Genomic DNA, 15,229 nt, shown 5'->3' with positions numbered 1-15,229 from the left:
CAGTCGGCTGCGCTTCGGCAAAAGGTTCTCCGCGTTCCGTGCCTCTTATCGCGAGAAAAAAATCCGAGGCCAGTTAATGGCCAGAGGACGCAACGTTGTGTTATCGCGAGACTTGTGAGCGACCATCTTGCTCCCGCCCCTGACAGTGTCTCTTGCCCGGGTCACTAGGACGCGGAGAGTGCTACGTGGACTCTCGTTGACTATGCTGTCCCGGGTGGTGCTTTCTGCGGCCGCTGCAGCGGGTGAGCCGTCTAGTCCCTAGTCCGGGCTATCAGGATGATTGCAAAGGAATGCGTCTAGGATTCCATGGGAGGGGTGGGAGGAAATGGGGTGTAGAAAGGCGCAGCAAGACTTGGGCCTGAGTGAGAAATGAATTACGTCTCTCGTAAGGGGAGCGCGGGAGTCCCGGGGGACAGGAAAGAGGAGTCCATGGTCTTAGTGGGCGGGCCTCGCGGGGACCGAGGGAGGGGTAGACTAGATTTCACCTTGACCTTGCTGACCTGCGCCTTGTTTCTGTGTAGCCCCCCGTCTGAAGAACGCAGCCTTCCTCGGTCCAGGGTAAGTAGGAGAGGTGTAATACTGCCCTTCGTTCTTGTTTTATCACCTCGTTTCATTTCTCTGTAACCCCCTTTTAGCTTTAGGCCTGAAGTTACCCTCTTTAGGTAATTTTGAAAAGCTTAAAGCCTCATTCAAACATTTCTGTTGTTCTAACCGCCAGGAACATTGTGTCATCTCACGGCAAAGATTAATAGGCTAAGTGATGTGTTCTAACTAAGCTGGAAACTGGTGTTTGGTGTCTTCTAAGCCCCGCCCCTTTCCCTTCTGACCTTCAGCTAGAGGTAGCTGCCACAGTCCACAGCCGGAATCGGAGTTGATAGATTGCATACCCCAAAACGAGTTCTATTAAATAAAAGAAGAATGTTGTTTTCAGTCTCTCCCAGATTCCAGCTTATACTACCAAATCTTAAGAGTCAGAGAAATCATTCGTTCAGTAAATATCTTCCTACCTACATAACCGAAGGTAGAAAAATGAGGAAGGCTAACTAACTTGGTTTTGTGGAGCTCAGTCTTCTAGAGAAGGCAGTGGTAGAGAGTAGTGGTTTAGAGCAAAGACTCTAAAGCTAGAACGTGATACACCTGGTTCCTCCACTTGTAATGCTGTGTGACTTCAATTTCCTCATCTGCAAAATGGAGATAATAGTACATTGTGGGTTATGAGAAGTAAGAGACTTGGTTCCTGTGAAACTCTAAGAACAGTGCTTGATACATAGTATGTGATTAGTGGTACCGTCTGTCACTAATGTTTGGTAAAACATGTCAGTTTTCTTTGGAATTTCTTTTTGCTTCCCGACTTAGTCCTAAATCTTGCCCGATTTGATAGCTATTTGTGCCTTGAAAAAATGGCTTTAATCCATCTGTCATTTTTGCGTGTGCAATAAAGTGAGGCTATAATTGCTTCTAGCTTATCAGAAAAAAAAAGATTACATACGGACAAGTTAACAAGTAATTGCAATAGAAGTCATAAATAAAATAACTGTATATAAGATATAGGGAACATCCTTGATTTCTCCTTCCACATTCCATATTTAATTCATTCAACAAGGCTCTTCCTCCAGATTTTATCTGGACTCTTGTTTTTTTCACTACCACTGCTACTGAAGTATGAACCACTGTCAACTTTCACCTGGTCTATTTCAGTAGTCTCTTAACTAGTCTTGTTGCATCTCCGTTCTTGTCCTGTTACAACCTGTTCTCACAGTAGCCTTAAGGATTACATGACCCCCACCCCCCCCCCAGTCCCAACAAAACCCTCCAGAGCTCCCCATCCCACTGAAATAAAATTCAGACTTACCATAATGCAGAAGATCCAACATGAATTGATCTCATCCTCCCTCTTGATTTATCTCTTTATATTCTCTTTTTAGCACACTCTCCAGCCATGCTGGCCTTCTCACTGTTCCTTTGAAAATTGCCAAGCTTACTGTTGCCTCGGGTCTTTGTGCTTGTTCTTCTCTCTTTTCCCCAGGTCATTGACTCATGTGTCCTCTGACCTCCTACCAAAAAAGCCTTTTGCACTGCATTGCTCCCTAGCTCCTTACCTTACCCCACCCCATTTTTCTTCATAGACTTTCAGTGCCTGAAATTGTATGTGGACCTACACACTCATACATTCCACAACCCCACTAGAATGTGAAGGCTGGGACCTTGTCTGCTCATTGCTGTACTGCCAACACGTGACATAAGGATGACTGAATGTGAGATTGGGGAGGCCTTTATAAAGGATATGCTTGAAATGTTGTGAAGGCTGCTTGGGCTTGGCAGCCGTTTAGTGAAAGACATACCAGGCAGAAGGAGCAGCATGAGGCATGTTTTTGGTTTTTTTTGTTTGTTTTTGAGAGCTGAGTAGTTCCATATGGCTAGAGAGTAGGAGAATGAAGGAAGATGATATAAAATCTGACAGGTGCTGAATCGTGTATGCTATATTAAGGAGTTTGTTTTCTGTAGGCAGGAGAGCCTATTGAAGAGTTTTAAAGTCAAATTTGCATTTTAAAAACATTGGCAGTAGCGGGGAGGAACCAAGTTTAAGAGGTATATTTGTCGAGAAGCAGGGAGACCAGGTTTGGGATTGTTAACTGGTTTAGGCCAGAGATAATGAGGGCTTGAACTAAGGCAGTTGGGGAGAGAATTTGAGTTGGTCTGAAGCAAGTTTTATGGTTTAAACAAGCAAGTTTGAATAGTTCAAGAACTTGTTGAAGCAACTTCTATAGTTCAAGATTTAAACCACTGATTTAAATCTGGTTCTTGTCCTGGAGTACTATTGCTCTCCAGGGGACATTTTGGCAGTGTCTGAAGACATTTTTGGTTGTCACCACTGGGTGGGAGAGGGGATGCTAATTGGCATCTTGTGTATAAAGGCCTTGGGGGTACTGCTAATCACTCTACAGTGCACAGAACAGCCTTCCACAGCAACAAAAAAATTGACAATAGTCCAGAAAGTCAGTAGTGGTGAGGTTGAGAAACCCTCATTTAAATGAAAGAGTCTTGAGCATGTTTCTCAGATTTCAAAAGTTGGTCGGCTAGCCAAGACACTGAGAGGCAGAAATATTCAAAAGACAAGCAGCAAACCAACATCAATGAAATAATATAAACCCCTACATTGCAAAGGGATAGAGGCAGAGCAGGGGGGTGGGGGACAAAAACATGTTGGGAATTTGAAGGAGACAGAGCTGACAGCATATATAAAAAGACTAGAGGATTTTATTTCATCAGAATTTTAATGAGATACCAATATACTGTAACTTCTAAAAATGCAACCTTGAGCTGTTGGAATATGAGCATAGTTTACAAACCCATGGTAATAGTACAGTGATTCAAGCCCAGTAATGGCATTTGCAGGTCTTCCATGTATATTTGGAGAGTGAATGAATTGATCAAGCTGTATTTAGAGTATTATGTTCAGTTCTGTATACCTCCTTTTAGTAAATAAAACCAGACAGCTCCTTGTGGAGGACAGTTAGGATTGTGAGAGAACTGAAGATGTTTAACCCAGATGCACGAGCGTTATGTGTGTTACATAGAAAAATAACATTAGAACTAATGGATAGAGGTCTTGAGTTTGTACACAGAAGTTCAGCTTAAAGACCAACATAATAGATCTATCCGACACTGAAAAGGCCTGTTTCAACCATGATTAGTTAGCACACCATCGCAGAGCATATTCAGAAAGGCCAAAGTCCTTGCCATCAAGGTGCTCTCAACACAGTGGACCTGTACTGTAATAGCTAATCGCTTACATAGAACTTTACCATATGCTTAGCACCATTCTAAGACTTTACATAAAATCCTCACAGCAACCCTATAAAAGCATGTTCTTTATTTCCACTTTACTGAGAGAAATCTGATTACAGAAGCTTAATCTTGCTCAAAGTCTAGTGGCACGTCTAGGATTTAAACCCAGATAATCTGGCTGCAGAGTCTATGTTATGTTTTCAGTTCCAGTAATAGACATACAAAGTGCTAGACAGATGACCTTTAAGACCTACAGAAGGGCTTCTGGTTTGGGTGGATAGTTACATAAAACTTTCAGTCAGGGTACCTGGGTGCCTCAGTCAGTTAAGCATCTTAACTTTGGCTCAGGTCATGATCTCGTGGTTCATCATTTGGAGCTGTATGTCAGGGCAGAGCCCACTTCAGAGCCTCGGTCTCTCTCTCTCTCTCTGCCCCTACCCCACTTGCATGCTCTCTCTCTCTCAAAAATACACAAACATTTTAAAAAACAAAACAAATCTTTTAGTCATTCACCTTTGTCACACAGCTAATTATTGAACCCTCCCTTTCCTGTTCGTGGTCTGTTCTCTTTCCATGATGACAGTGGGAAACTGCCTCTGTCCTCATCCCCATTCATTGTTTCTACTAATTGTGCGTACATTGTGTTCTTTTTAAAGAATAGGCTTTAAATTTGTATAATTGCTACCCGAAGGGTATTGCAGGCAACAAGGATCTTTCACACAGGGCAGCCAAGCCTTGCCCCTGTACCACCTCTTCCTGAATATGGAGGAAAAGTTCGTTTTGGGCTGATCCCCGAGGAGTTCTTCCAGTTCCTTTATCCCAAAACTGGCGTAACAGGTAAGCATTTGCCCATTGTTTGATAGTACGTTTACATGGTATGGTTTATGTGTACCTAGGATTTTAGTGGCCTCTTACCTCTTCCATATATACCCCAAAAATGAAGTCAAAAGTAAATTGTGGAAGTGATTCAATGTAACACTTTTGATTTGGTTGCTCTAACTTGTCTTTGGAGTAAATGTGTTAGGGATTTTAACTTGATTTTATAGCATTGTGCCATTTGTTGATACACCACATTTATTAAATGCCTGCCCTATGCAGGGCATTCTTCTAGGCATACAGGGGCAAACTAAGGTGCCTGCCATCATGGAACACGTGTTCTGTTACAGGACAGACAGTAAAGAAATGAGTAGTTGTATAAGGTATTGTCAGTGGAAGAACTATGGATTGAAATAAAGCTAGGTAAGATCATAGAGATTATTAAATTGTACATATAAGAATTAAAACAGAAATTGGGCCATATTAGGTTTTTCCCTTTTAAAAAGGCATAAACTATTCTGAGATCTTACATTTTTATAATGCAGTATTCTTTCACTTACGTTATTTAATCCTTAACAACAGTCCTGTAAGAACTTTTTATTTCACAGAAGAACTAGCAAATAAAGAATTTGCTGACATTTATTCTGTCTTTAGTGACTGAATTGGACTTACACCCAGGGTCTCCAATTCAGTGTTTACTTTTACTTTTTTACTTTTACTGCAATGCCTTTCTTGCTACAACTACTGGTGTGACTGTGGAACATAGGAAACCAAAGTTTTTTGGGTTTTTTTGTTTGTTTGGGGTTTTTTTTTAACCCTCCAGGGAGTGGCCTAAAATAGCATTTCTGTACCTGAATTTGCAAGAAACATTAGGGTCCTCAGATCCCCATAGGTGATAAAAAACATTACATATGAATAGGCTTTTTCGCAAATTCATGCTTAAATTGATTTGCATTCAGGGCACCTGGGTGGCTCGGTTGGTTGAGCATCCAGCTTCAGCTCATTTCATGATCTCATGGTTCATGAGTTCAAGCCGAACATTGGGCTCACTGCTGTCAGTGCAGAGCCCGCTTAAGATCCTCTGTCCCCTTCTCTCTGCCCCTCCCCCACTTGTGCGCTCTCAAAAATAAGAAAAACATTAAATAAAATAAAATTTTTGATTCACAGTCAGATTTAAAGTTTGTATACTGGAGTGGCATCTGAGTGCTTCAGTCAGTTAAGCGTCTAACTCTTGATTTCTGCTGAGGTCATGATCTCACTGTTTCTAGGAGCTCCCTGCTGACAGTGAAGAGCCTGCTTGGGATTCTCTCTCCCTCTTTTTCTGTCCCACCCCCACGTGGGCATGCATGCACACTCTCTCTCAAAATAAATAAACTTAAAAAAAATAAAATTTATATATTGGAGGCAAATTTTTTTTTAAAAAGGAACTGTTGAAAGTTTTTTTCAGGAAAATGGATAAAATAAATTTTAGACTATAACCCTTTTATTTTCATAATACATCCTAACATTCTTTGGTACTAGTGTTGCTCAGAAAAACTGTAAAATGCTGGCCTAAAGCCTGCTTTGTCCTTGTCTCGCATGTTTTGAGGCATAGCAGAAGATCCTAAAGAGACATATATCATGCTTTTGTGTCCTTTCAGAACTCATTTCCTAGTTAAAGAAAAAGAGAGCTATGTTTGGAGCATTGCAATTAGGTGCTGTAAGAATTGAGAATCCTGCGGTTTACTTAATTCATACAGCTTTTATATTGGGTTCTTTTTGCTTATTTCCAGTGTCTTTCCTATTCAATATAAAGAAATAGTATATTTTGCTTCACAAATTACTTCTGGAAGTAACCTGACGTTTAGGTTTGTTAAGCAGTTGTGCTAGGCACTTTACATACATTATTTCTCAGTTTCATCCACCCTGTGAAGAAGGTACCATTCCCGTTTTACAGATGAGGAAACTAAATTCAGAGATTATTTATATTTCTTATGTGTTATAGAGTCAGATTTCCTGGAGTCCACATCCTTATTCTTTCAACTCTACCATATGGCTCCTCAGGGCAGGGTCATCTTTAAATCCAGTTATCTTAAATCGTTCTATAATACCTTCAACTAATAAAATGCAGAGGTTTTTGTCTTCCCTTTCAGATACAGTATATCCATCATAAAATAACTTTTCTTTCTTTTAGGACCCTATGTGCTTGGAACTGGGCTTATCTTATATTTTCTGTCCAAAGAAATATATGTGATCACTGCAGAGACCTTTACTGCCGTATCAACAATAGGATTGCTTATCTATGTAGTTAAAAAATATGGTGCCTCTGTTGGAGAATTTGCTGATAAACTCAATGAGGTAAGAATCATAAACCTTATTTCTCAATTTAGATTGTGCTGAAAGCATCAATGCTGGGCGCCTGGGTGGCTCAGTGGGTTAAGCATCCAACTTTGGCTCAGGTCATGTTCTCACAGTTCATGACTTCAAACCCTGCATCAGGCTCTGTGCTTGCTCTCTCTCTCTCTCAAAAATAAATAAACGTTAAAATTGAAAGCATCAATGCCATCAAGTGATGTTTCTGATGTTAATGTTAATTAACAAGAGGTGAATTTAATTATAATAATGAAAATTGTGTTATGCTAGTTGCTAATTTGAGACAAATTTTTTTAAATCTACCAAACTTTCTCCAGTTTTTCCAGTTTTGTTCATTCAGCAGGATGTTGTGTAACTATTGTGGGCAGTTATTTTTAAGAATTTGTGCATTTTTTCCTGTATCTGTATGTCTCTTTGTGGGTGTTTTCACAAATGAAGAATATAACTTTGAAGAAGCATGAAATGAAGTTATTCTTGTTATCCTTTATGCTTTCATTGATCTTTGTCGTAAAATTATAATTGCAGCAAAAAATTGCCCAACTAGAAGAGGTGAAACAGGCTTCCATCAAGCAGATCCAGGATGCAATTGATATGGAGAAGTCCCAGCAAGCACTGGTTCAAAAGCGCCATTACCTTTTTGATGTCCAGAGGGTAGGTTTCAGAACCTTCTAAGGAGAATGGTTACTCGTTTGTGTGCATTTAAAACAAAAATTAGAATCTCTTATGAGGAATGGTTGAATATGTTGAACATATTTTATTAAGAAAAGAGATTTGGGTGGGGGTTGGCAATTACAGCTATTTAGATATTCAATATCTGTCAAATGGATAAATAATTAGAATTACTACTCTAAAATTAAAAGGTATAAAAGAACATATTTTGGATCCACACAGAAGGAAAGTAGTTATTAAATTATAGCTGACTAAAAAATGGTATTCGCTCTCTAAGGCCATAGGCAAAGTACATGCTCTGTGTTTCATATATGCTTGCTTCGAGGAAATCTGATACCTTATATTCCAGTTTACAAAGCAAATTCAGAAAACAGTGGAACTTTTTACTACGGTCAAGGCATCATTAGATGCTAAACTACTTAGTTTCTGGAACATTTTTGGAACACGGTCAAGTATTTTTGTTTTAACAATCATATTGTTATCTCCTCTGAGCCCAGTGCTTTATGCCTGATATTTACAGTGACATGGCCTTATATTGATATTTTATGTTACAGAAGCATGTATGAAATGAAAAATGGGATACAAGTATCTGAAATATTAAGGATGTAGGCCAGTATTTCTTAGTGTGGTCTCCACATGTGTCAGTCGTCTTTGGTGCAGGTTTTTGGACCCAGTCAAAGAATGGAAGCAGAATCTATGTTTTTAAAAACTGATTCATAAGGATTCTCAAGCACGTAAATGTTTAAAAACCTCAGTAAACTTTAAAACTTTTCTATACATAATTTAGATTTCAACCAGAGAATGAAATAAAATCTGACTTTTGAAGATACAGCTTTTTCATAAGACTCAAATAGGTAGTCACTACGTTTCTGTTTATGAAATACTTAATAGCTCCTGATCGTCAAGGCAGGTGTTGGGAATAAAAGAAAGTCTGCCTTCATGGAGTCTGCTTTCTAGCCAGGGGTTGAGAGAATGATAGAAAAACAATAATTGAGCAGATGGGAATGCCAACTGGTAATAAGTGAGATGTAGAACAATTAACTAGGAAAGGAATAGAGTTAAAAGGAACTAATGAGAGGAAAAGAGATTTACAAGGGGGGAGTTATTTTTATCAGGCAGTCTAGAAAGATCTCTAATGTGATACTTGAACAGAGACCTGAAGAAGTGATGGTACAAGCTATGTGGACTTCTGGGAAAATAGCGTTGCAGCAGAGGGAAGAAAAATCACAAGGGCCTACACCTGGAAACTTGTCTGGTGTAGTCCAGGAAGAGTGAGGACACCAGTGTAGCTGAAGAGGAATGAGTGAGGAAGAGAAAATGTAGCAAAGTAGGTAGTGGTCAGGGGCTGGATTAGGTAAAGTTTTGTAGGCTTCTCTATGGACTTTGTCCTCTGAATGAGAAAGTCATTGAAGCTTTTAAGTAGAGGAGTAATACAATCCCACTTTTGTTGAAGTGTCACTCTGATTGCTTTGTTGGCAAATAGCCTCCAGTCTTGTAGCACTGGTTTGAAATGCCTACAAGTTAGCCAAGTACAGTTGTTAGGTACAGACCATTGGATATAGGAGTCTGGAATTTATGGGGAGGATTCTAGGCTGGAGATTGGGGAAGTCATGAGCTGACAGATGGTACTTAAAATTACAAGACTAGAACATGATGAAAAGAAAAAAACAAAAACAAAACAGGTGAAAACAAGGACAGTTTCAATCTGTAGTCATCCTAGTTATGGTGAGGAAATAAAGGGCCTAAGAATTTGCTGTACATTTAGCAACAGGGAGGTTCTTGGTAACCTTGGTAAGGGGTATTTTAGTAAAGTGATTGGAGTAGGTTGAAGAAAAAGTGGAAAGAAGAAAGTGGAGTCAGGACAACTGTCAAAAATGTCTAGGAGTTTTACTGTAATAGTGAGCAGAGAAATTAGCAGCTAGGAGGGGAGGATGTAGGAATCGAGATTTTTAAAAGATGGAAAGTATGATTACATGTTAGTGTCTGATAGAATTTAGGAGAGAGAGAAAAACTGATGCAAGAAAAGGGGAGAGAGGTTTGCTGGAGTGATGTCCTTTAGTAGGCCAGAGGGCTTGGAACATAGCATGCAGGGGGATGGGCTGCATCCACGGTTCGGCCGCAGTTACAGAAAGGAAGGCAAGTACACGAGTATGGATTCAGGTGTACTAGGTTAAGTGGTGGTAGAAGTTTGTGGAAGTTCTCTTACTGCTCCCCTTTTCTCAGTGAAGCAGGATGGTCATTTGCTGAGAGTGAAAGTAGTCAAGGAGGTACCAGAGATTAGGAGAAAGAAGGCCAGGAAGATGAATGGACTAAAGAAATGTACTTAGAGGTATTAAGGGCCTACTTGAGATTAATGTCTCTGTGTAACAGGCAGATCTGTAAGGATTCACACTACAGACTAAAAGATAGCAATGTCCCTGTCACTGTTGTTGATTTGATCTTAATCTAGAGGTAGTAGGTGGTATTAGAGAAGAGAAAGGAATAAAAGATCTGTAATTTAGCAGAGGCAGTTAATCATAATTTAAAGCTTACCTAATTATATACCTAGAAAACCTAAGAGAATCAACATAACTCTTTTAATAACGAAATTTAGGGCGCCTGGGTGGCATAGTCAGTTAAGCATCCTACTTTTTGATCTTGACTCAGGTCACAATCTTACAGTTTGTGAGTTCGACTCCTCCATCGGGCTCTGCGCTGATGGTGTGGAACCTGCTTGGGATTCTGTCTCTTCTCTCTGCCCCTCCCCTGCTTGTGCATGTGCTGTCTCTTTCTCTCAAAATAAATAAATAAATATTTAAAAATTTTAATGATCAAATTCAGTCAGGTGTTTGGGTGCAACGTTACTAAGAAACGAAATCAGTGCCCTCCGTATACAAATAGCAGTCAGTTAGAAAATACAGTGGAAGAAGATAAACCATCTAGGAAGAGATGAATCGAGTACACCTCGCTATAAAAGTACAAACTTTTTGCTTCAAAAAATAGAAAATGCTCATGTGGTTTAAGGTTCTAAGAACCTTGTTCTTAGATTGGAAGATTCAATATTATAAAGAGGTACACTCTCCCTGCTTTAATCTCTAAATTTAACACATTCTTATAAGGAAAATACTGATAGCCTGAGGGTAGGGGATGTTGGGGCTTGGACAAATTGATTATTAATAGAAGCAGAATACCCAGGAATATTTTGGAAAAGAGAAGTAGTGAGAACCTATCCTGCCAAATATGAAAACCCATTATAAGATTATAAGAAACTATACATAGTATGTGCATTGCATGAAAAGAAGGTCAGGGTGGTGCCACGGAAGAGAAGGTCTAAACACTAAGGCAATTTAGACGTGCCAGTTTCGTCATAGAGGGGAGAGAATTGGGCCCCTGTGTAGACATGAGGTTGGCTTCCTACCTTTTGCTTTCTACTAAAATAAATTTCAAATGAATTAAAGGTCTTTCTAAGGAATGAAACCATAAAAGTGGAAAAAGAGAACGTGAAAAAAAATACAGTTCCTTTGGAGTTGGCAAAGCCTTTCTAATAAAGATAACAAAATCAGGATCTTCTGTGTGGTGACAGATGTTAACTACACTTACTCCGGTGACCATTTCACAATGAATGCAAAATACTGAATTTATGTTATATACTTGAAATTACACTTCAGTTTATAAAAATTAAATTATACCTCAGTTTAAAAAAAGTCCATGGATAAAAAAGATGTATATATACACAATGGAATACTATTTGGCCATAAAAAAAAGAATGCAATCTTGCCATTTGCAACGACGTGGATAGAGTTGATAGTAGTATGCTAAGTGAAAAGTCAGAGAAAGACAGCCTGTATGATTTCACTTGTGGGATTTAAGAAACAAAACAAATGAGCAAAGGGGGAAAAGAGCAAGAGAGAGACAAACCAAGAAACAGACACTTAACTATAGAAAACAAACTGGTGGTTACTGGAGAGGAGGGGGCAAGGGGTTGGGTGAAATAGGTGATGGGGATTAAGGAGGGCACTTGTGATGAGCACCGGATAATGTGCGGAAGTGTTGAATCCCTGTATTGTACACCTGAAACTAATATGCTGCGTATTTACTGGAATTTAAATAAAAACTTGAAAGAGAATAAAAATAGAAAAACTGCAAAACTCCAGAGATTATAAGAGGAAAAGTTCAACTGATCTCATAAAAATTTTACATGTACAAATTAGCATAAACAAAGTTAAATGACCAACTGGGAAGACTGTGTGTGTTCCATGTGACACAAAAGGGTAGTTACCTTAGGGGAGACCAATATCCCAGTAGAAAACTAGGCATAGGACATGGACCATTGATAAGTGAGTACATGTAAATGGTTCCTAAATATGTAAATTTTCTCCTTAGATAATGACAAAGTGCATTTTTTCTGCTTATGAGAATAGCATGAGGTAAAAGGTTTTCTAAACATCATTGGTCAGGGTCTGTGTTGCCAGTAGGAGAATGAAGTAGTACAAGTTTATGTGGAATTTGACAGTATTGATCAGTTTAAGAGCATGGGCTTTAGAGCCTGGCTCCTTGTATTCAGATCTTGGCTTCACAGTTTATTAACTCTGTAACCTTGGACAAGTTCCTTAGCTTCTGCCTCAGTTTGTTTACCATAAAATGGATATAGTAATAGTAACTGTCCCATGGTGTGATAAGACTTCATTGAATTGACACACGGTGTTTAGAACATAGTAGGTACTCAACAGATGTTATTATTACAGTAGAGACTGACACACAAGTGCAGACGTACGCAGCAGATGCAGCAATATTTGTAGTAGAAAAAAACAGGAAGCAGTCTAATCTATTAATAGAGCTTAGTTAATTAAACTGCCTTATGGAACCACCAGTATGGTTGAATTCAATGTAACTTAAAATTGAGGTGGATCTACGTGTCATAATTAGTAAAAGGGATGTGTGAGTGTGTGCGCGTGCGTGCTCCTGCCTTTACCTGTATTTTGTTTATTGAATGTTTCTGGGAGGAAATACAGGATATACAGGAAGATGGTGGCCTGTGGGGGGACTGGAGGAAACTTACTGTATATACTTTCAAACATACTTTTACTGTAAATATGCTATTAGAATTTTTTATCACATGTGTCTCTTACTCATATTAAATAAAATAATTTTGTGTAAAGTACAAGAAAGTGGTGGGGTGTTCTGACTGGCAGAATCCGCAGAGTGGAAGTGATCCTTCAACTATGCAAACAGTTTTCATCAATTCTTAATTTTGCCTCAGAATAACATTGCTATGGCACTGGAACTTACTTACCGGGAACGGCTGCATAGAGTATACAAGGAGGTAAAGAATCGCCTGGACTATCACATCTCTGTGCAGAACATGATGCGTCGAAAGGAACAAGAGCACATGATAAACTGGGTGGAGAATCATGTGGTGCAGAGCATCTCTGCACAGCAGGTACATGATGTTCTGAAACTTCTGGAGCTGTATTCATTTCTGACGAGCCTCTGCTGGTGCGCTGTTAGGCTAGGAATTGCTGGTGGGGAGTCTTTTTTTTTTTTTTTTTTTTTTTAACGTTTATTTATTTTTGAGACGGAGAGAGACAGAGCATGAGTGGGGGAGGGTCAGAGAGAGAGAGAGCGAGCGGGAGACACAGAATCTGAAACAGGCTCCAGGCTCTGCACTGTCAGCACAGAGCCCGACGCAGGGCTCGAACTCACGGACTGTGAGATCATGACCTGAGCCGAAGTCAGACGCTTAACCCATTGAGCCACCTAGGCGCCCCGCTGGTGGGGAGTCTTTAGGCTCCAGACGATGGGGTCGCCCTGTTTTGTTTCTCTGGATAGTGGTAACTTGGAGGACGCTGCCCACCTGCCTTGGTGGCTTTCCTCTTCACTCAGAACTTGGTATCAGAGAATCTCTCAGTATCAGAGACAGCGGGAGATAGTTGGCACAGCTTGTGGCAGACTTGTATTCAGGTTCCATCATTTGGGAAACGTTAACCAACAGATTTCATTTTTCTGTACAGCAGACTGAATAAAGCTATTTCTGACTCCCTTCCATTTCCTCATTCCATGATCTCTACTCCATTTCCTCTTCCTTGCCACTTAAATCACTGGTCATGAATGGAAAAGAAACGTTTTTATTATTTACCTAAATTTGATTTCCTTTTTAAAGTTTATATATTTTTTTTTAACTTGGTTTCTTCTTTCCTAAATATATAGTATATGAGGCATTTCTAGTTATTTTCTGTATAACACTCAAGGACTAGAAAAACAGGGTCTATCAACATTTAATGATTTTTTTCTCAATAAATTGTCTTGTGTAAAAGTAACACGTTTATTTAAGAAATGGGGAAGACAAAAAATAAAGAAAAGAGACAAAATTATTCTCATTTTTAACATTTCTGTGTTACTAATGTTAGGTTGGTAGTTTTCAAGCAACTGTTAGCTGTGTAACATCGGTGACACGTGGTTACAGGAATGTCTGGCTTCAAATTCTATGTAGGTTTCACTCATAAAAGCTGTGAGCCAGGGGATTTTAACTAGTTTCTGGGATTTGCTTTAAATAAATTGTATCTCCCCTATGTCACATAAAGAATTCCTAGTCTATCATATCAAGCCAGTAATCCATCTTGAGATTTTGTAGGAGCCTCAAGATCTTGTAGGAGGTATCCTTCAGAATTACAATGTTTATACCCTTCCGTAATTTGGAGATGTCTAAACAGATTGCTCTTTCTTTATCACAGGAGAAGGAGACAATTGCCAAGTGCATTGCAGATCTGAAGCTCCTTGCAAAGAAGGCTCAAGCACAGCCAGTTTTGTAAATGCATCTATCTCTGTGGAGACAGCTAGAAGCAGTTGACCAAGGAGACTCATCGATGTGGCATAGTCTTTCTGTGTTGCTGTCTACTGAAGTTACACTTAACCTTTCCCAAAAGTGAAGTTTGAATTTCACATGAGAATGAAAACAGTCTGTTGGCCAGTGAGATGTTTTTCATCCTTCTTGCTCTGTATTTTGAGTTGTTCCATGATCACTTTTGAATAAGCAGTTTGCTTTTAATAAATTTGTTGCCTGACTAAAGATTACCAAGTTAGAGTTTAAATTTGTAATTAATTCTACCATCTTGCAGTAAAGTGACAGTTGAGACTAGGTTTTTCAAGTTGTGTAATACTCTAAAATATTTCGACATTTGTCATATGGGTAAAAATCAAACGTCATTGAACTGATAATTTAGTGTAAGCTATTCCTGGCCAACTGACAGGCTATTGGAAACTTAAAGCTTTTTTAGTATTCTTAAAATAACTAAAGGAAATCTTGTGTATCAAGTCACATTATTGACTTTGTTATTTTAGTAATATGTCTACAGAAAATATGGACCCAATGTGTCATAAAATTATTCTAAAGAATCCAGCAAATAAATTTAAAAAAATCTTCCCTTCTATAGGTTTGTCTGCTTTTAATTCTCCAATACTTGTATAAGGATGTCCTTGTACACAGGACAGCTTACATAATAGGAAATATTTGAAAATATGTACCATATGGATAATTGCTATTTTCATTGACTTCTTAGGATTTTAATTTATGAAACAATAGATATCAGTTCAGTATTTATTGATGGATAATATATTCACTTACTAT

General features: G+C 39.0%; 1 protein-coding gene across 1 annotated transcript; it reads left to right on the top strand.

The window, feature by feature from the left end:
• The first annotated feature begins 93 nt into the window (after positions 1-93).
• Positions 94-14,740, top strand: ATP5PB (ATP synthase peripheral stalk-membrane subunit b). Its single transcript, XM_058716222.1, has 7 exons — positions 94-242; positions 522-558; positions 4,481-4,626; positions 6,779-6,942; positions 7,483-7,608; positions 12,866-13,045; positions 14,337-14,740. The coding sequence occupies exons 1-7, from the start codon at positions 203-205 to the stop codon at positions 14,412-14,414; spliced, it is 771 nt and encodes a 256-aa protein (XP_058572205.1). The 5' UTR covers positions 94-202; the 3' UTR covers positions 14,415-14,740.
• The last annotated feature ends 489 nt before the right edge of the window (positions 14,741-15,229 follow it).

The sequence above is a fragment of the Neofelis nebulosa genome, chromosome 2, assembly GCF_028018385.1.
Source record: "Neofelis nebulosa isolate mNeoNeb1 chromosome 2, mNeoNeb1.pri, whole genome shotgun sequence".
Taxonomy (NCBI): Eukaryota; Metazoa; Chordata; class Mammalia; order Carnivora; family Felidae; genus Neofelis; species Neofelis nebulosa.
Note: the sequence above shows the minus strand (reverse complement) of the source record. Positions and strands in the feature narration are given on the sequence as shown.

Bases quoted from the DNA above. Each gene is read 5' to 3' on its own strand.
- ATP5PB (XM_058716222.1), top strand. From the start codon at position 203: ATGCTGTCCCGGGTGGTGCTTTCTGCGGCCGCTGCAGCGG. The intron at 7,609-12,865 runs GTAGGTTTCAGA...ATTTTGCCTCAG, and splicing joins ACCTTTTTGATGTCCAGAGG to AATAACATTGCTATGGCACT. The intron at 13,046-14,336 runs GTACATGATGTT...TCTTTATCACAG, and splicing joins AGAGCATCTCTGCACAGCAG to GAGAAGGAGACAATTGCCAA.